The 18,014-nt window shown below is 50.1% G+C and overlaps 9 protein-coding genes across 9 annotated transcripts; 5 read left to right on the top strand and 4 right to left on the bottom strand.

Annotated features, from left to right (window-relative positions):
- Positions 1–386: 386 nt before the first annotated feature.
- On the bottom strand, positions 387–517 carry An01g04200 (uncharacterized protein; the record flags this gene model as incomplete). Its single annotated transcript, XM_059747413.1, has 2 exons — positions 387–458; positions 497–517. The coding sequence occupies 2 exons, from the start codon at positions 515–517 to the stop codon at positions 387–389; spliced, it is 93 nt and encodes a 30-aa protein (XP_059599620.1).
- A 609-nt stretch (positions 518–1,126) lies between these two features.
- On the top strand, positions 1,127–1,291 carry An01g04190 (uncharacterized protein; the record flags this gene model as incomplete). Its single annotated transcript, XM_059747407.1, has 1 exon — positions 1,127–1,291. One exon carries the CDS (start codon positions 1,127–1,129, stop codon positions 1,289–1,291), a length of 165 nt encoding a protein of 54 aa, XP_059599619.1.
- Positions 1,292–2,296: 1,005 nt separating this feature from the next.
- Positions 2,297–4,612, bottom strand: An01g04180 (uncharacterized protein; the record flags this gene model as incomplete). The annotated part of the gene is made up of 2 exons (XM_001388809.3): positions 2,297–3,106; positions 3,173–4,612. 2 exons carry the CDS (start codon positions 4,610–4,612, stop codon positions 2,297–2,299), a joined length of 2,250 nt encoding a protein of 749 aa, XP_001388846.1.
- A 432-nt stretch (positions 4,613–5,044) lies between these two features.
- An01g04170 (hypothetical protein) lies at positions 5,045–7,595 on the bottom strand (the record flags this gene model as incomplete). Its single annotated transcript, XM_059747397.1, has 10 exons — positions 5,045–5,144; positions 5,452–5,529; positions 5,643–5,924; positions 6,203–6,268; positions 6,376–6,459; positions 6,659–6,763; positions 6,900–7,018; positions 7,091–7,260; positions 7,424–7,470; positions 7,498–7,595. 10 exons carry the CDS (start codon positions 7,593–7,595, stop codon positions 5,045–5,047), a joined length of 1,149 nt encoding a protein of 382 aa, XP_059599618.1.
- Positions 7,596–8,741: 1,146 nt separating this feature from the next.
- An01g04160 (hypothetical protein) lies at positions 8,742–10,242 on the top strand (the record flags this gene model as incomplete). The annotated part of the gene is made up of 7 exons (XM_059747392.1): positions 8,742–8,811; positions 8,867–8,870; positions 9,177–9,189; positions 9,437–9,561; positions 9,761–9,850; positions 9,908–10,054; positions 10,098–10,242. 7 exons carry the CDS (start codon positions 8,742–8,744, stop codon positions 10,240–10,242), a joined length of 594 nt encoding a protein of 197 aa, XP_059599617.1.
- Positions 10,243–11,658: 1,416 nt separating this feature from the next.
- On the top strand, positions 11,659–14,178 carry An01g04150 (uncharacterized protein; the record flags this gene model as incomplete). The annotated part of the gene is made up of 3 exons (XM_001388806.3): positions 11,659–11,700; positions 11,798–12,617; positions 12,731–14,178. 3 exons carry the CDS (start codon positions 11,659–11,661, stop codon positions 14,176–14,178), a joined length of 2,310 nt encoding a protein of 769 aa, XP_001388843.3.
- Positions 14,179–14,865: 687 nt separating this feature from the next.
- An01g04140 (uncharacterized protein) lies at positions 14,866–15,021 on the top strand (the record flags this gene model as incomplete). Its single annotated transcript, XM_059747381.1, has 1 exon — positions 14,866–15,021. One exon carries the CDS (start codon positions 14,866–14,868, stop codon positions 15,019–15,021), a length of 156 nt encoding a protein of 51 aa, XP_059599616.1.
- Positions 15,022–16,093: 1,072 nt separating this feature from the next.
- An01g04130 (hypothetical protein) lies at positions 16,094–16,712 on the bottom strand (the record flags this gene model as incomplete). The annotated part of the gene is made up of 3 exons (XM_059747374.1): positions 16,094–16,209; positions 16,309–16,355; positions 16,441–16,712. The coding sequence occupies 3 exons, from the start codon at positions 16,710–16,712 to the stop codon at positions 16,094–16,096; spliced, it is 435 nt and encodes a 144-aa protein (XP_059599615.1).
- Positions 16,713–17,295: 583 nt separating this feature from the next.
- Positions 17,296–17,963, top strand: An01g04120 (uncharacterized protein; the record flags this gene model as incomplete). Its single annotated transcript, XM_001388803.3, has 2 exons — positions 17,296–17,472; positions 17,562–17,963. Coding segments are annotated over 2 exons (579 nt in total), but the record flags the coding sequence as incomplete, so codon positions are not given.
- Positions 17,964–18,014: the final 51 nt, after the last annotated feature.

Raw genomic sequence — 18,014 nt, 5'->3', positions numbered from 1 at the left:
GGGGTGGGGGGCGCCACCCCATACACATGATTGCATAGTATGTATGTGTGTGCCTTATGCAGAGTAACATCATCGTCGGCAGCAAACATGGGGTTTGTGTTTGTTTGTGTGGTAATGTCTGCGTGGCGAATTCTGGCGCAAACAGCCAGCTGGTTTTATCGAGTAGTAAGTTACCGGTACATGATTTCGTGTGAATAGGAAGAAAAGTTTTGTTGTTACGCTTAGTATGTCTGAAATACACTACCTCGTGTATCTAGTAATACTGCGATACTGTTTTGAGAGTATAAAATCACTAGGTATTTATTAGTGGGCATGGTTAGTATCATATAGTCCTAAGATAGATTGGATTGGAATTGGCGCGATGTAGTGCAGTCAAAGTAGTGGATCTAGATGCTTGGTTTCCACGGGGTAATGATAGATGAGGAGGAGGAAGTCAGTGATACGACACTAAATTCCATCTACAAGCCAAGTTTGTTATATGGAGCACTTTGCGCACCTTAGAATGGATGATAGTCATAGTTATATCCTCTCACATTACAACTTGTTCAACTAGCATATATAGTCTCGTGTGGTATATAACACGCGTCTATACTTTTTATAGCAGTAGTGTTCTCTTCTTTTAGTACTTTACATTCGAAGAATGCCAGAATCAGAGCAACGCCAATTTATATACCTTTCACTCTTTGATAGCAGCATGCTTAGTACTAAGCTAAGTCTCCAAGATTGTCGAGTCAGTCGCTCCGTTTCTTCCTACCTGATACTAGTATGACTTGATCCTCCCGCTGCACGTAAAACCACAAAAGATACACTACTTGATTACCAGTAGAAATATACAATCAATGCAGTCATAGAATCGGAGGACAATACTTTGCCAAACAGGGTTTAGTCCGCCAGACCCAGTCATTCCGAACTGAACGGTGATATACCTAGTAGTAGTAGTAGTACTTCGGTTCTACCAGTAGTCCCTCAGTGATCATCCCTGACCTCCTTGAATAACCCAGCCACTTGCTCCTGCTATGACGGAGTTCCCTTTTTTTCCCCCTGAGTGATGATGAATATCGACGCAACGCCGGCTGATACAAAGAGTCAGACGCACAGTTAGAGACTAAAGCATCTTCATCAGGCTATGAAGAGCCGGCGTTATTCCTTGTTTTTGCCGCGGGATCTTGCCAACGGCCTGATGCGAGCCTACTGGGATAAAAGCCACTTCCTATACTCCGTTATCGATCGGGGTAACATTACGGTGATGTACCTGAAATGTCCCTCTGACCGTTCATATCGAAGATATTGAGAGCAAGATCGCATATATACATTAGAGATTGATGGCAAACTGCAGGCACGCAACCCCCTCTGCCCAAGCATGCTGTGTTATTGCATGCGCGGTGCTACCATGGCTGCAGTTGCAGATGGTTGCACAGACAAATTCTAACCTATCTGAAGTAATGCTGGGGTAATGTGCACGTAGCAGCGACTGTAATAAAGATAACAGAGACGGAAGCAATGCCACGATTCTCCCCCACCGGCCAGCAGGATCTTGCCGGCTACGACTGGGATGTACGGTGGACTATGCCGAGCCCTCTTGGTTCTTAAAATACGGCTTTTTTGGACTCCAATCTCTTTTCATTTGCGTCTGATGATTGATAAAGTAATTTGTTGTCGGCGCTGTTTGAGGCGGGGGTTTGGATGGAGCGGTAGGGGATGATGGTTGTGTCTGGAATTGTTGTTTTGTATGCTTTTCAAGAGCTTGCATGAGGTTAGTTGGTGTATACTATATGGAATCATGATTGTATCGGGACCGAGAAAAATGCTTAGTTCTGAGATGGGGGAAATAGTTGTCTCTACGAAAGCGGGGGTGTACATTACCGCCGACATATATTGAGTGATCGAGTGGGACATGTATTAGTTTTTTTAATTCAAAACAACTCTTAATTTCCTGACACGCTTAGATTTGCTATCATGATCAAGCAAGCAGATGGAAAATGCAGCAGAACACTTCAGTTAATCTATATTAGTACTACTAAGCAGTCTGTGCTCCTTGATACCTCTATCTGACATGCATGAGCAACTAAGAAGATGAAATTACTGGCACCACCCCCTTTCATACCTGCTAGTAAGTGAAAGTAATGTATAATAATAAAGTACAAGTAGTATCAAGATCTAATGTCTTCCAAGGAGGACCAAACTAAAAGAGATTAATACGCCAGAAGATGGATCAATAGCAAGCAAGCTAAAAAAGCGCATCAAAAAGGACCAGACCATACTAGACCAGGCAGGCAGAGATAAGAAATATAAACTCTCATCCGGGCCTAAGCGCCTCATCATCGCCGTACATATCCACATCATCAAAGAAAACCGCCGACTGTCGCCTCACCTCCTCAAAGATACTACTCCCCGTACTACCCCGACGGTGTTCCGGGACCCGCAGCAGCCGAGAAGACGAAGACGAAGAAGACGGCCGCGCGGCAGATTCGTTCGATGAATTCTCCGACAGCGATCCGTCCAGTAAATGCGTATCTTCTCTGCCGCCGCCCTCGCCGAATGTGATGTTAACGTTGTCCCCGCGTCGTTCGGGAAGGTTGTGGTCCAGGCGTTCGTTCAGGGGATCGGTGCGGGGGCTTGGATTGTAGTGGTTATCCGGGTCGTTATTTTGGCGCCAGCGAGACGGCGCCGGAGAGATCGGTCTGCCGCCGGCGTGCGCGAATTTCTGTAGGCTTTTGACGACGGCGATTTCGATCTTTAGTCTGTTTTTGATAAATTGGAGTTTGGGGAATGCGCTTTGCTGGCCCACGCGGAGCATGCGGGCGAGGCGCTCCGGGTTGGGGTCTGAGAGAATGTGGTAGAAGTCCGAGGGAATGGTCTTGGGCCAGATGGTTACCGTACCGCTGAACTTTTGCAGCCAGATCTCGCTCCAGTCTTGGCCCATGGGCCGCGGGAGGAGTTCAAGGTGCCGCAGGACTCGGAGCCATTTGTTCATGTCTAGTTTGATGTATTGTTCTATCGCAGAGCCGAGGAAGCCTCCGCGCCAGCCGCGGCCTTTGCGGTGCGTGACTGGTCGGCCTACTGTGCCTCGGGAGCTGAAGAAAAAGAGGTTGATGTGTGGGTTTACCTAGTCGAGAGGGGTGGTGTTAGTTCGATGTTCTCAGTGTTGGGTATAATAAAAGGGGTTCTCTACCTGTGAAACGATGGTGAAATTGACGTTAAAGTGGAGGTTTAACGCTTTGATAGGGATGTCGGTGCGCAAGCTGCCATCCTTCCATTTGTGTCCGAACGAGTACGGCGCCAGTGTCCCATCGCGTTTCTTCGTCATCAAGACGACTGGGTTCAAGATACCGGGGACTGCAGCAGACGCGAGCACTGCGCTCCATATTACGCAATTAGGTGAAGTTAGGTAGTTGGCCAAGATTGTAGGCGAGTGAGGGTCAGATGGCACACAAGATACATTCAGAATGCGCCCTGTTCGCTCGTATGCCTCCCGAAATGTGGTTGAGCCCCTGCAGAACCAGCTACATTGTCGGGCCCAATCCAGAGTATCAAATCGCGCTCCTGTCCGCCACCATCGCCATACCCAAGTCGGGAAGCTCTCCTGGCATGCCCTAATGCGATGCGCTAGAGCAGGCACCAGCAGCTGCTTCAACTCCTCGTCGGTCCTGGTAGCAACCAGTGCAGCGACCAGCGCTCCTCCTGACGTGCCCGTGATTATTTCCGGCAGAACCCCATTATCCAGTAGCGCTCGCACTACTCCAAAGTGGTAATAAGCGAATGTAGCGCCCCCAGACAGGCAAAGGGCGGTTCGTCCGAAGTTGGTGTCCAAATGCTTGAAATGCTGTAATTTCTCCTCGCTAGTGATGCCCTTCGAGTCTGCGACCAGTTGTATGCACGCATGCAGCTCATCGATGTATTCCTGTACCAAGTTTTTGGTACCGGAGTAAGCCTCACTGTAGAGTCGGGGATTCTCCACTCCAGCAAAGTTGTTCTTGACACACGCTTCCAGTAGCGTGCATAATTCTTCAGCTGCAGGCGACTGGCCTGAGCCGCGACGTTTCTCACGCCTTTCACGTTCCACCTCCCGCCTCACCTTCTTCAGCTGTTTCACTAGGTTGCTTATTGTAAGATGATCGTAGTAGGCGTATTCGTCGATCTCCTTCCACCTCTGATTCCCCAGATGATCATCGAGGGCTCGTGCGGCTTTCTGCCAGTCGGGGTAATTGGTCTGCGCGTGTAATTGCCTTCTGAGGCTTTGTCTTCTGCCCCGCCATGTTACCCACTGCTCATACAGGAAGATGTAAACGCGGGTGAGTGTGTAGGCAAAGGCGAGGGCCGTGATCCAACCAAAGACGGTGAACAAAAAGGGCCACTTCAGAACTGTGTATAGCACACCTTCTCTGGTCTCATCCTTGGTCCGCCTAGGCTCTTTGCGGCGCCCACGTTCGCGCCTGACCCGTTGGTAGATGGGGCGCCAGTCGTTGAGGGCAACCAGCGGTGACGCGCCCTGGTCCGTCAAGGCAAGCTCGAATTGGCGCAAGTCATCGGGATGGATGAATTCTCGGTCGTAATCCGGTATCGTACTGGGATCGTAGGTGTCACCAGCTGCAGACTTTTCCGCCCCGTTCATGATTGATGATAATAATGCATGTTGGGTTAGAGGTCGGGATATGTGTGGTGGGGTGGGAGTAAAGATAATCCTTGTGACGAGAATCAGTGACGCGCACTGGACAAGACATCGACGTCAGAGAGAGTTGACTGACACCGCCTCAAGTCACTGGTGCCACTAATTACTTTGTTAGGTCTCGTGACGTCGAGTGGGTGTGGCTGGGTCTGTGGGGCTGGGCACTTTGACCAGGCTTACAAATGTGGACTAGCCTCAGGAATCAAGGATGAAATATACACTAGTCCCATCTGGGAGATAGTCATGGCGGAGAGTTCCCGACGGCATTCTCTCTAAGCAACCTCGTGGTGCTTGCTTGCTTGCTTGCTTACTTACTTGCTTGCTTCCAGCCTCACCGGTGGTCGAGACGAAGAGCCTGCATACTTCATTGGCGGCATACTATTGCCCAGGGATGTAGGGCTCAGCCTTCTTTGCGCAAACATCCGTGACTGCAATAAGCAATACGGTAATGCTCGACCCGGTGAGGCCTAGAATTCGGCTGAAGCTGAACCATACTGCGTAAGAAGCAATATCTGCTCCATCATATTGTTATGTCAGAAAGCATCGGCTTAGCTATACATCCACCGTGTCTTCTGTACTGTGTACTCACACATGCACTTGGGACACGCAATCACCGAAGTGCCAGCACACCCTCTTTCCAGTACGCGTTCATTGAAGTCTATCTATCTGTCTTGTTCGTCCGGGTGGCCCGTGTAGGATTGATAGATCGACATTGCAGACAAAGAAGCCTGCAAATCACTTCCCGAGTGACTATGATCATCGGATATGTATAAACACCGGATTACGTGATAAGATGTCTGCCATGAGCACGCCCTGCCGCTGAAATCTGGGGAGCATTGGAATGTGTATCGCGCACGCACACGCTGGATGAACACGCGGGATCGGCAAGCAAAAACAGACTGTCGGCATGACTTGGGGGGTGAGATAGGCACAGGAAATTGCTCCTCACAACCTATCGCAGGACTACGATATAAACAGGTCACCGATGAGTGTGGCATAGGTGGTCAGTAGAGTTGCGAAGCTGAGTCGCTCAGCTGCGCGCCCGTAGCTCCATGATAGGTTTCTGCCTGCCCACCAGCCGGAGAGAGTACCGTCGCCCCTCCCCTCCAAAAGCACAGTCCTACGTACATTAGCCGCCTGAATCTCAATATTGCCGCCCGTCTGGATGAAAATATCGGTGTGGCAAGCGGCACGAGGCATGGCTATAAGCATGGGTTCGATTGGAGTGCTATTCGCAGAACAACCCTTGTCGGACTTCCTGATGCGATGGCGTTCGCAACTAGACATTGCGGGGTAAATTTACCGACTCTCCAAGTGTTCAACAACAATCGGAGACTTCTACCGGGTGGTCTGTGAGAATGCTGGGGTTGGTCAAAGGGGACAGCGCGCGTCGTGGTAGATAATTGGTTATCACCACCAACTATGACTGATACGGAGGCTGGAGGAATCCAGTTAAACGAATGATTTGCAGATACTGCGGATTATACTGGCTGGCGCTACGGACTAAACCTTCCTAGTCGTAAATACTTTTAGTACCCCGCCAATGTTGTAGACTCATAGGGTTTAGCCAGCACTGGAAGGTTCTTCTTGCATGTTGCTGATCTGGTGTCGTACTAGTGGTGGGTTTGGATGCTGAATTTAGCCAACTCGCTTTTAGTATCACATTCACTCATCCTCCGATCGCATCATGCCATGCGGACTAAACTCACCCACCTCCATAGGTAACTTGCTTTTTCCGTTCGATTGTTCTTGTTCCTTCTGTCCAGCAGACAGCATCAGGTTTGCTTCCACACCTTTTATACATCATGCATCTTGTTCACCACGAAACCGGAATTCTTCAGCTGAACAGGGCAACGCAGCAGACATAGATAACTGATGTTTCTAATGTTATTATTTTTCTCCCGTTGCGCGGTAGCCGCTTTTCCGCCCTGGACACTGGGATCCGGTTAACGTTGAACCTTAGCCACAACAAACTATCCCTCTAGCGAGTACCGTCCACGGTTCATGAACCAAGCCTCTGCCGTTTGTCTTCTATCTATCATTAACCTAGTTGAATGCTTAGGTTTCCCGAAGTGGTGGGATGCATCAGGGTCAATCCTAATTTTCCACTATCATTCCATCACTGAACTCAACCACCAGCTGCGCCCGTGTTTCTTCCCACCTTTTCAACTAATGCATGAAGATCGCGCCTCGGTGTTTTTTACTTCCTTGGTCCTGTATGCACCATACATACAGGATGTAGTGCGGTACGTAAGTACGGAGAGTCCGCAGAGACGGAACAGACAGACAGCCCTGGTCACTATTCATTTCCCTGTCTGTCTCTCTTCCTCCCACAGCCTTGGCGTTCTCTCCCTGCAGTTGGTTAGTCACTAGTATAGTAGGACACAAAAGTTACCGGGGAAGGCAATTTTTTTGCCAATGGACAGCGATGTCGGCTTTGATTGGCGACGACAATCGCGAACGACTGCTGATCATTCGAGCGGTTGACTGCAGTGGAGACCCGCCTTTCGAGTCGTCAGATCCCACTGGAGTGACCCCGTATCCACACTCGGTTTTCCACTCCCGGCCCGGGCTTTCTTGTGTTTTCGTTGCTACTCTACTATCAGTCAATCAATGGTTGAAAGGAACGGTCTCCATCATTCAGACTAAACAATGACTCCATTCCTCCACCAGCGAGCGGGCAGATCAGATGTCATAAAGGTCATGTGCACTCCCCCATTGCTGAGATTCATTGGAGACCCGCAATAAACACCAAACCCGGGTCTCCATTCCAACCATCTACAGCACCAGGACACACTATTTGCCTCCCGAAGGAAAAAAAAAAACAACACCCCAGCCTAGCATTCCTACATCGGAGCCTGCTCGGATGTTTTGCCCTGTAACCAACGTTGTCGCCGACAGGGTTCAACCCCAGTATGTGAGACACCATTCAAGCAGGGATACGGGTAAACAAGGATGAGCCACTTCCAGTACTCCTCGCATGATAATCGATCAGGAAAAGAAAAAAAAAAAAGGGAACAAGACCTGGAACACCACTCCTAGCGTGCGTTTTCCCAGCGCATGGCAAATTGAAGAAGCATGCGGCCTTCGCCCACAACGCCGAGGAAAGAAAGTTTCTGATTGGCAATACCGCTCCTTTCATCTATAGGCGGCAGGATAAACAACGTCCGATCTAGGACGCACCTGGAGGTTTCCTTCCATGTAGGCATCTGTGTGTAATCCTGCTACTGCAATGATGGTGCCTTGTCATCTAAATCGATCGGGGGGCGAGACACCAGAAGCCAAGAGAATAAAAGGTCCCGACCCTCAACAGTAATTTGCGACGAAAGTAAGGAACGGAGGCGTCGCGAATGTATTATCATGAAACATGAACTCGCTACCGAAAGGTTCCTTTTTTTTCCAACCCCCCGCTGTCATGGAGATACGTACCAACTGGCGTTGTGTACTGGAAGGGATTGGAGAAATCTCTTCCACGGCACGGAAACCGTCTGCCAAATTTTTATGGCTATCAGTTTAAGGCAACGATCACGGACCATCTGGTCCACTACCATGGACGTCATCGAACAGAGTTCAAAGACCTACCCCTCGTCGCGATCGATATTGTCGGAGATCACAGGAACGTGGGCATTCTGTATGGATGCATAGACGAGGCCGGCAAATGATGAAACCCACCTAGATAGCAGAGGGGCAGGGTAACCATGGATCGAATGATGTTATTGCAAAGGAGGGATGGGAAGTGGGCACCGGAAGAAAGAATGTGGTGTGATGATGGACCATGGTCGGTAAGCGGTGTGACTGACAGCGGGAAGGGGGGAGGGATGGGAAGCAGTGAAATGGTGAAATGGAACTGGAACTGGACCTGTAGGCGACACGACGGAGGTTTAGGTTTCGCAATCGAGATAACCACACAGTACATCATCGCTCCCAGCAGCTTTATGTACGCGTAGCGTTTCCCGAAGCTCAGGAATGTGGGAGCATGATTCGCTGGGGGGAGAGGTTGGACTACGAAGAAGCAAGACGAGCGATCACTTCGCCATGGCCGATGACCGATGACCCGATCATCCAGTAGACGGTAATGGGTGGTGGTCAGTTGATCATAAAGATGAGACTGAGACCTCCACTTGAGCCTCTCAAGAATGTTAAAGGTCAGTGCGAGATATCTAACCCAGGTACTTAGGTTAATGAATACTAAACTAAAAGTTAAGTAAGTGTCTAATCAATCGTCATAGTTAGTAGTCTTACTGAAGGGAGTAACTAACCACGTAGATAGATAGACGACAGTTGCTCCATAAAATTGTTCTGCTGCCTCGGAAGAGAGAGACGTCTTTCCGAGTTTCAGGCAATGACCGATGGATGGATGGATGGATGGGAGGAATGGATGGATGCAGGGCGAGTCTCCATCCGGACAAGGCGAGAAGTTTCCAAAAGTTGCGATGTGTCCGATTCCTCTTTTTAATTATCTCGAAGCCGCTACTGTATGGTCATTTCTGGTATATACGTATAGTCCCAGGTACGAACTTTTAGTAAGTATTAGTAGGTATCTAAAGCTGCCTCATCCCGGTCGGAATACTTTTAGTAACATCCTAGAAAGCCCCCTAGAAATGTCCGTGATGTTATTTTGGCTCTCGCCGGTGTCCTCCTGCTTCCTTTTTGGCCCTCGAGGAAGTCGCTAAAAATCCATCCTCTAGAGCTTCTCGAGTAAAGCGTCATGCAGGTGCTGGAGAAACGCCTGTGATTTGTCGAAAAGGCAAGTACATGAATGTCCGCCAGGGCGCTATCAGCTGCACGTTTGGGGACCCACCGCCAATCACGGGGCGACTTGACATCGTCCGTCCAGTTACCGCCGGCACAGTTGCATCCGCTCAAGAGGCGGGTCCTCCTTCAAGCACCGCCCGGTTCAACCAAACACTGCGCTTCATTCCGTTTCTTACCCCCCCCTCCTTCCTCCATCCAGCATACACAACCAAACAAAAAAAAACTTTTCACCCGACCTGCAGCATACTGGAGCCGGGCTTGCAGTGGCTTCGAAATGGTCAAGGGAAAAAAGAATTAAGAAAAGAAAACAAAATAGTATAGCCTACTTACGTTTCCTAGTTACTTGGCACAATCTGATCAACATGGTGTGTGCGTTCTACGACCTCCAGATTGGCCCAGAAATCCTTCCGCCCTTCAAACGAAAAGTATGTGCGTACTGAGTTTTCCTTTCCTACTTAAACATTATTATTACTATTATTGTTGTAGTTGCATACTACTAGTCCTCCGTTACTGCATCAGCCAAGTCCAAGGGTCGGCGATCGGGATACCCGCTTCGAGGGATTCGGAAAGATTGCTCCACTCTTCGCCAGAGCCGAAGAATGGCACTCCTTGGTTGACCGTTGCAGTGATACTGTATGCTCCATCCTGAAACCGATGTTGACTGATATCAGTAAAGTAACTTTTGGATATCCATTGGTACTGAGAGGGGAAACGCGATAAGAACTACTCCTACTATGAGAAATGCCAAAATTTTGAGAGATCGCTTATCAATTCATCATGGCCTTGTCCAACTGAGTAATCCAGAGTACCCCGCTAGATAGAGTTTCCGGAGAAGGCTAACCAGTCATTTGAGGTATGGGTCCGTATTTATCAATTGTATCTGGGCGCTTTCAGTTCTTTCTTGATAGGACCCGGTAGACAAGGGAACGAAGCTGAGTTGACGAACAACTGGATTTAACAACGGACCCTTCCCGACGGTCGCCACCGACTGGTTCATGGATACCACGATGATTTGATGGATGTAAAAAAAGGGCTAAAACAACAATGCGGACAAAATTAAGGCGAATAGAAAGTCAAAAAGACCCAAGTCGATTACATCTTTTTGTTTTTTTACTTGACTTGACTATGGGGTGGTATTCCCGTACCCGCCGTGGTCTTAGCGTACCGTACGATACGTATGCAAGTACGCATGTACCTCTGGACGACGCCCGGTGCAGCGGCTCCCTGACCAAAGGGAGAGCAGGACATGATAACAGGCGAAGATTTCTATATGATAATAAATTATATTAGTCCCAGTATCGCCAGCCCGTCCTTTTTTTGCCTCTTCCCTCCTTTCCCTCCGTCTCTACCAGAACTGACATATTTTTGTTCAACCCAACAAAACACCTGCACTTATCTCGAGACTGTGTCGCATCATCTTGTGGTTTCTCTTGGTTTCTCTTCTGACCGAGCTGCCCTCCCTCCCTCCCTCTTCTTCCCGACAGTAATTTCGAAGGCATACCTTGTCAGCCAACAACAATTACTTCTTGACCCGGGCTTACCACACTTACCACACCCCCCTACGCCCCTCCCCCCCTCAGCTGATTGCTCCGGTGCTCATCCATACCCACTCCTCCCTCCCTCTCAATCCTCCACTACAAACCACCCCCCCGTCACGTATCGTCCACTAGTCGAAGGTCCGTGGTGCTTTGCATATTAGCTCCCCCGGTCCTTTTCTTTTTTCTATCCAGCCCATTCATCTTCTCCTTTTTCGGTGATCACTCCTGCTTCAGCTCGCCTCTTCCTCCTCCCTCAGCTTCGTCCCGGTGACAGGCTTCTCTTCTCAACTGACATTGGAGACCGTCCCTTTCGTCTCCAACTCCCCCATCCCTCCCTCTTCCTCGTGTCTAGCATAGTTGTGGTGGGCGGCTTCGTGATTTTGTTCGACGCTTAGTTTATCGTTATTGTGCAACCCCCCTATATCTTCGAGGTACATCCCAGCCTTGTCTCCTTCCTCTTGACAATAGTTACGAGGCATAGCGCCTTGGGCTTAGCTATCTAATTTTGAGTTGTTGTTGTGAGTCACGGCTAATTCTTGCTCGCTCTCCTATCCTGCAGGTCGTCTTTTTCTTTCGCTTTTTGTCTTGCCAGCAAGATGTCGACTCTCGCCGTCCCTACTACGAGTACTTGAGCGTTCCTCTTCAGAGTCCGCCTAACCAGATAGAGTTTTGTTCTCGTTGGGCGAAGCAATTTCCGTAATGGAGAAGCTGAACACTGAAGATGGACAGCTCTTCATAAAAGTTCGTGCGCCCCCTCATGCCCATTCATTTGGGCCCTTCTGTCTCTTTTCTAGTCTGCTACGCTTGCTTGTTTGCTAACTCTAACCTCTTCGTCTAGAATCTCGCTAGTTTTGTTCGTACACACGAAAAGGCCCTTGCAAATGCGCTGCAATTAAAGCGCCAACCAACCAAAAATGCGCAATCCTCCCATACCCAGTCGGGCTCGTCGAGCTCGGCTTCCTCCACTCTTGCAGCGGCCCTGTCCTTCGGGGCACTGAAATTCACCTCGCAGAATGTTAAACCTGCCAAACTTACCCTCACCCCCCATCACCTCTTTTACCTTTTGTCCCGCTTTGAAGAACTTTCTATTGCCGTTGGTCCCCTGAATGTTAGGCTGGAGAATATCCACACGGATGGATCGCAGTCCTATGTGTCATTCCTGAATAAGCCTCAGCGATCCAGGGGTGACCGGGACTCTATCCACTCCGTGTCCAGTGTCCGTAGCGTCATGTCTGGTATGAGTTCACTTTGGTCTTCATTTGGTTTGGTTTCCAAGGACTCGGCTTCCAAATCCGAGAAGGCCAAAGCAGCTCTAGAAGCGGATACCAAATACCTATACTCTGCCTTTACCAAGATTCCCTGCCTGCGTTTAGCCCCTGACCGCCGTGCCCGGTTGATCCGTGGTTACGAAGAATTCCCTTTTGACACCGCCGTTCCACTGCATTCCTTTAAGAATTTGAGCGCGTTAGAGATTATTGATATAGACTTTCGCTCGTTCTTCGGCTGGGATAGGCTGTCCGAGCAGTTGCGGACGCTGACAGTCAAGAGGGCTAATATCGAGGACCCAGCAGAATTGCTCACAGGCATTGTGCTGGATGACATTGACAAACGTCGGCGGCGTTCGTCAAAGCATCACCACTCACCGATGATGGGATGGAGTGGGAATGCAAACCCCCAGCCAGTCAACAAGTCGGAGCTGTCTGGGTCGCTCTCTGCTCCCGGGTCGCCGGTTGCTGATGCACCTTTGGATCCAGCGCTAGCCCCCAAGCAGCTTCGATGATCAGGATGGCATCAGAGGGGTCCAAAGCTCGACCACGCACCGGAAGCACTTCCCCCACACGTCCCACCAGCTCGAAACACTCAACTTACCGTCATGGTCGTGGAACCGCCTCCCGAATAAGACGTACTGGCTCAGGTAGTTCCAACTCCAGCGAAACCTCGGGTCACCGCAGCGCAAGCTCTTCCAATCTACTCTCCGGTGTCTTGCCGGCACACAAGTGGCGGTTCTTGCGACACCTTGGCCTCCCCGACAACTCCTTGACCTCCATCACTGCCGCCGGCCTTGCCCCAGTGGCCAATACTCTACAATCGCTCGATCTATCGTCGAATCTTTTCACCGAAGTACCCGACAGTCTTGCATCCCTGGTTGCCTTGAGAGCTTTGAACCTCTCTCATTGCATGATCGAATCCCTCCACTCCTTATCGCGGAACCCTCTTCCCGCCATAACCGCACTCAACCTCCGTGGGAACCGTCTCCGTTCTCTCGCGGGAATTGAGAGGCTGCTTTCGTTGGAACGGCTGGACCTCCGAGACAACAACCTTACGGATCCTACTGAGATTGCTAGACTCACCAATCTCCCTGAGATACGGGAGATTTGGGTTTCTGGCAACCCCTTTGTGAAAACACATCCGAACTACCGTGTTGTGATTTTCAACTTGTTCCGACGCACTCCGGGTTACTCCGAGGACATCATCATCGATGGGTCGGGACCAGGATACACCGAGCGAAAGCAACTGGTGGAGCGAGCTGCGGAACCCGAGGCTGCACCCGTCATACGATCTGCTGCGGCAGATCTTTCTACCGTGGTCAGCAAGCCCCTGCACACAGTCCCCCAGGAGCCTTCGCTGCCTTACGAGCAAATTGGACCAGTCGGACGAGTGGGCCAAAATGGAGTCGATGTTGGATCTACTCGTCGGAAGAAGGGTACACGGCGGAAGATTTCCGATCGCCCAAAAGATAAGCCTTCCGCTGATGTTAATCGTGATTCAGGTGCGGTGGTGCCTTCTATTCCTTCTGTTCAGCCTGTGCAATTACCTGTTGATCCGTTTGTCACGGCAACACCCGACCGTCAATGGAAATCTGATGGTGGACCTCAGGCCAGACCCGCAAGTCCCAAGATCCCGGAAAGGACTGAGATTGGACGCGACTCATCCGCTCTTCAGACCCAAGACCAGCAGCTTGGCCTCCAGCGTGCACTCCAGGGTAAAGACTGGAGTGTAGACGGAGATTTCTACAAACGGCAACTAGAGGCTCTCAGGCAAGAACTTGGAAATAGCTGGCTCAGGACGCTCGAGGAACACAGGTGGAAGGATGTGCAGACAGACATCAATGTGTCCTGTACTGCAGCTGATTATGCTGATCCCACGAGGATCCCAGTGGACCCCCTGACCAGGGTGAATCCCCAGGTCATCCTGAGTGGTGGCCATGCCCTAAATTGACTGCAGAAAGACGACAGTCGAAAGGGCCATTAAGTTATAAAAAAAAGAGAGAAAAATCGATGGAAAAAAAGTTGAAAACAACGAAGAGAAAAATAGGAAAGAAAAGACAAGAGGACAAAGAGAGAGATCGAAGGAACAAGGGAGCAAAGAACATCTTGACCTCATCCATGGTCGTTCCTAAGTCTGGAATTTCGGTTTACACCTTTCACACCCCAGAGAAAAGTTCGGTTTGGCTTCGAAAAACGCAGTTCTTCCACGATACCTTCCGGTTTTTGACTACACTCGACCTCATTCACGCAAACCTTTTAACGACATGCTTACGGCAGCTGGTTGCTGAACTGCATCATTCACGGCGTTAGGTGATCTTTCAGAGCTTACGGCCCGGATGCGTGGAACACACGATTGATTCTTCTTTCCTCCTTCATCTTTCTCCTCCTTCTCCCACTCCTCTCTTGCTTCGCCGCGGTTATACACCACCTACGGCCCGCATCCGACCGTTCCCGGCTGGTCCATCTGATAGGATTACTTTTTGTTGTTATTTGTTCTAGACGGCTTGTACTGTATTTTGGGCAGGAGTGCGGGTGTCCCGGAGTTCAACTGGTGTCTTGATTTATATACGACGTGATGCTTCGCTTTTTCGGTACTGCTCGTTGTGTCTTGACTGTTACCCGTTTCTACTGCTTGCACATGACATTCCGCGCACGCGATGATCCTTCAGGATGTATACTCAAGTTGTTTCTCCTCTTCACGTTTTCTTTTCTTCCTTTTGGCGTGCTGCCGTTTTCTACGGATTATTTTCTGGGACCGCCATGGCCCATGATGAGATTCGGATCTAATGCATGAGACACGAAGATGTTGTGACGAGTCAGATCAGATGTTCTCTCTTCCCCGCGGTAGCGCCAATAGTTGAAATGCAATGCGCCATGGGCGCTTTCGGATCAGGTGTGTCACACGTAGAGTTGAAGAAGGGTGGTGGGGGGGCCAGTAAAGAAGGAAGCCCCCACTGGTGTAGAATCCGAGGTAGATTTGCCATAGATAAGTGCTTGTCAGGTACACCCCGGGGATTTTTAGATGGAGGAACCCAAGGGAGGTTGAGGCGTTGAAGCGAAGCATGCAAGTGCTCGTGCGACAACAGGGAGGGGGATCATGGGCATACGTAAGTAGGTCCGAAGTATGGATGTACATAATGTATATGTACATCAGGTAGGTAGATCACCGGCAGGCATGTCGAGAATCCACACACGGTTTCAGCGCCATGGGAATCGTTGTTTGAGAGGGTAGAAGAAGCTGGACTGCTGCAAAGAGGGGGGAAATGCGGCATCGATTGGCGGTGCTCCCTTGCAGCAGGGAGGTGGTGCCGTAGAGTGAAGAGAAAGAAGATCTGGGGTTGTAAGGTCAAATAGTAGTAGTTAGTAAGGATGTAGAGTTTTTGACAAAAGTACGGTGGAGGATGAAGCGGAGATGTAGTCCCCTGAAGAAGGAGGGGTATGCGAAAGAGAGTTAAGAGACGAGAGTCGAGACGTTGACAGACCGTTGGAAGGAGAGAGTTAGTAGTATCTACTGTTTTAGTATTAGTAGAGAAGACACACACCATGAAGATGAAGGCTTTACTGTTTACTGAATGGCGCGCCGCCCGCCGCCCGGGCGATGAGCCAATCAAAAGAATCAACAGTGAGGCCGGGGCCCTTCCGTTTTGCCATCCGGGACTCTCATCAAGAGTTCCTCCTCCCTTTGCGTTGCGTTGCTTTGGCTTTGCTTTGCTTTGCTTTGCTTTGGTCTCTCATCTTCCCTCTCTCGCCCAGTCCAGGTTGCTGCTGGTCCTCTCGCGCGCGTCTCAACTGGTGAGCTTGTCCTCCTTCGTTACTGCCGTCCTCTCTTCCCCCTTCCCCATTTCCTCCCCCCCCAAATCTTGCTATCATCTATCTCTATCTTGCTTGCTTTCTTCGCATTCTGTCTGCTCGTGGTTCTCCTGTTTCTCGTGGAATTTGGCGCGAAAATCTTTCTTCAGCCTCGGACGGTTTTCCCAGAAGCCTTGCAAAAGAAAGAAAGGAAGAGATCGATCGATCCCTTGATTGCCGGCAACCAAACACAATCAATCCCAGCTGCTCGCGCGCCCTTTCTCTCTCTCACTCTCACTCTCTCTTGTCACTGACACCCTCACCCTCTTACACTTCTCCCTCCCTCCCTCCCTCTTCCCTCTCTTCCATCTTTTCTCTTCCCCCTTCTACGTGACTTTGATCGGTTCTTTTACACACCCCTCACGCCACATCAGGTGCAGAAGAAATAGGATTCGTTCCCACTTCCCCAGCGCTCTTCTTCCACCCATCTTCGAAGGAAAAAAAGAGCTCGCCTCCAATCTCGGCTTCGCTTGTTGGCCCTTGTTTTTCTCCCCAACCCACCCCGTTTCTCTCCCGCCGCCGGCTGCTATTTTTTGCAACCGCCCCGTCCAGAAGCAGTCTTTCGCCCAGCGATATCTTTCTCCTCTCAAACCCTGCTAGCCGCATCTCGCCGTTATCAACGCGCTTCGCCTTCATCCTCCCTCCCGTGTGAAAAATTTATCCAAGCCCGCTTGCTTTTCTCATCGGCGTCTGGCATCGCTGTCAGATCTTCTCAGTGTCCCCAAGGCCATTTGGCCTGTTGCCGCTTTTAACTTCCCCTTGTCTCTTTTAGATTCTGTTTGGTAAGCCGACTTCTTAACTCTTACTACTTGCCAACTTCTCACCCCTCCTCTCCCCGTCTCGCCCCGTTTCACCCGCCATCCAAGATCAACCAGCTTGAAGAAAAGAAAAAATTTCCCGGGCGCATTGATCACGCGTTTCTCTCCTCGCCTTTTGCTAGACCTTATTTCAAAGTCTGCTCTGAACTTTCTGGAATATTTCTAATCTCTATATTTTCGCTGCCACAGCCTATAGACGCCGCGTCATCAAATCGTATCGCCTACCGAGTCCTCCGCAAAGCTTCCCTTTTCGCGCCCTTTCTTTTCTTCTTCCGTTGCCCAACACTTGTGTTAATTGATCCTTTCTTTTTCTTTTTCTCTTTTTCTTTTTTCGTTCTTTTTTTTCGGTTCGCACTTTTCCGTTTTCTTCCTGCGTCGTCTCTCGTTGGAGTCGCTCAAACATGGCCGATCAAGACGTGGATTTGGACTCGATCATTGATAGATTGTTGGAGGTGAGGGGCAGCCGGCCTGGCAAGCAGGTTCAGCTTCTGGAGTCGGAGATCCGTTATCTTTGCACCAAGGCTAGGGAAATTTTCATCTCGCAGCCCATACTGCTGGAATTGGAGGCACCCATCAAGGTATAACGCCATCCCTCGTTTGTCCCGGCAGAGGTCCGGGTCATCGCGTCTATCTCTCGCGGGGAAACTAATCCGATGGCGCTTATTAGATCTGCGGTGATATCCACGGCCAGTACTACGATCTCCTACGTCTTTTCGAATACGGTGGCTTCCCGCCCGAGGCCAACTACCTGTTCTTGGGTGACTACGTTGACCGTGGCAAGCAGTCGCTGGAGACCATCTGCCTCCTTTTGGCTTACAAGATCAAGTACCCCGAGAACTTCTTCGTTCTCCGTGGTAACCACGAGTGCGCCTCCATCAATCGTATCTATGGTTTCTACGATGAGTGCAAGCGGCGGTACAACATTAAGCTGTGGAAGACTTTCACGGACTGCTTCAACTGTCTCCCCATTGCGGCTATCATCGATGAGAAGATCTTCACCATGCACGGAGGTCTGAGTCCCGACTTGAACTCGATGGAACAGATCCGTCGTGTGATGCGCCCCACTGATGTAAGTGCTCTTTTCCTATCGATATTTTGGGGGTCTGGTCTTCGGCTTTTG

This window comes from Aspergillus niger (assembly GCF_000002855.4).
Source record: "Aspergillus niger supercontig An01".
NCBI lineage: Eukaryota > Fungi > Ascomycota > Eurotiomycetes > Eurotiales > Aspergillaceae > Aspergillus > Aspergillus niger.
This window is presented reverse-complemented; position numbering and strand designations above follow the sequence as displayed.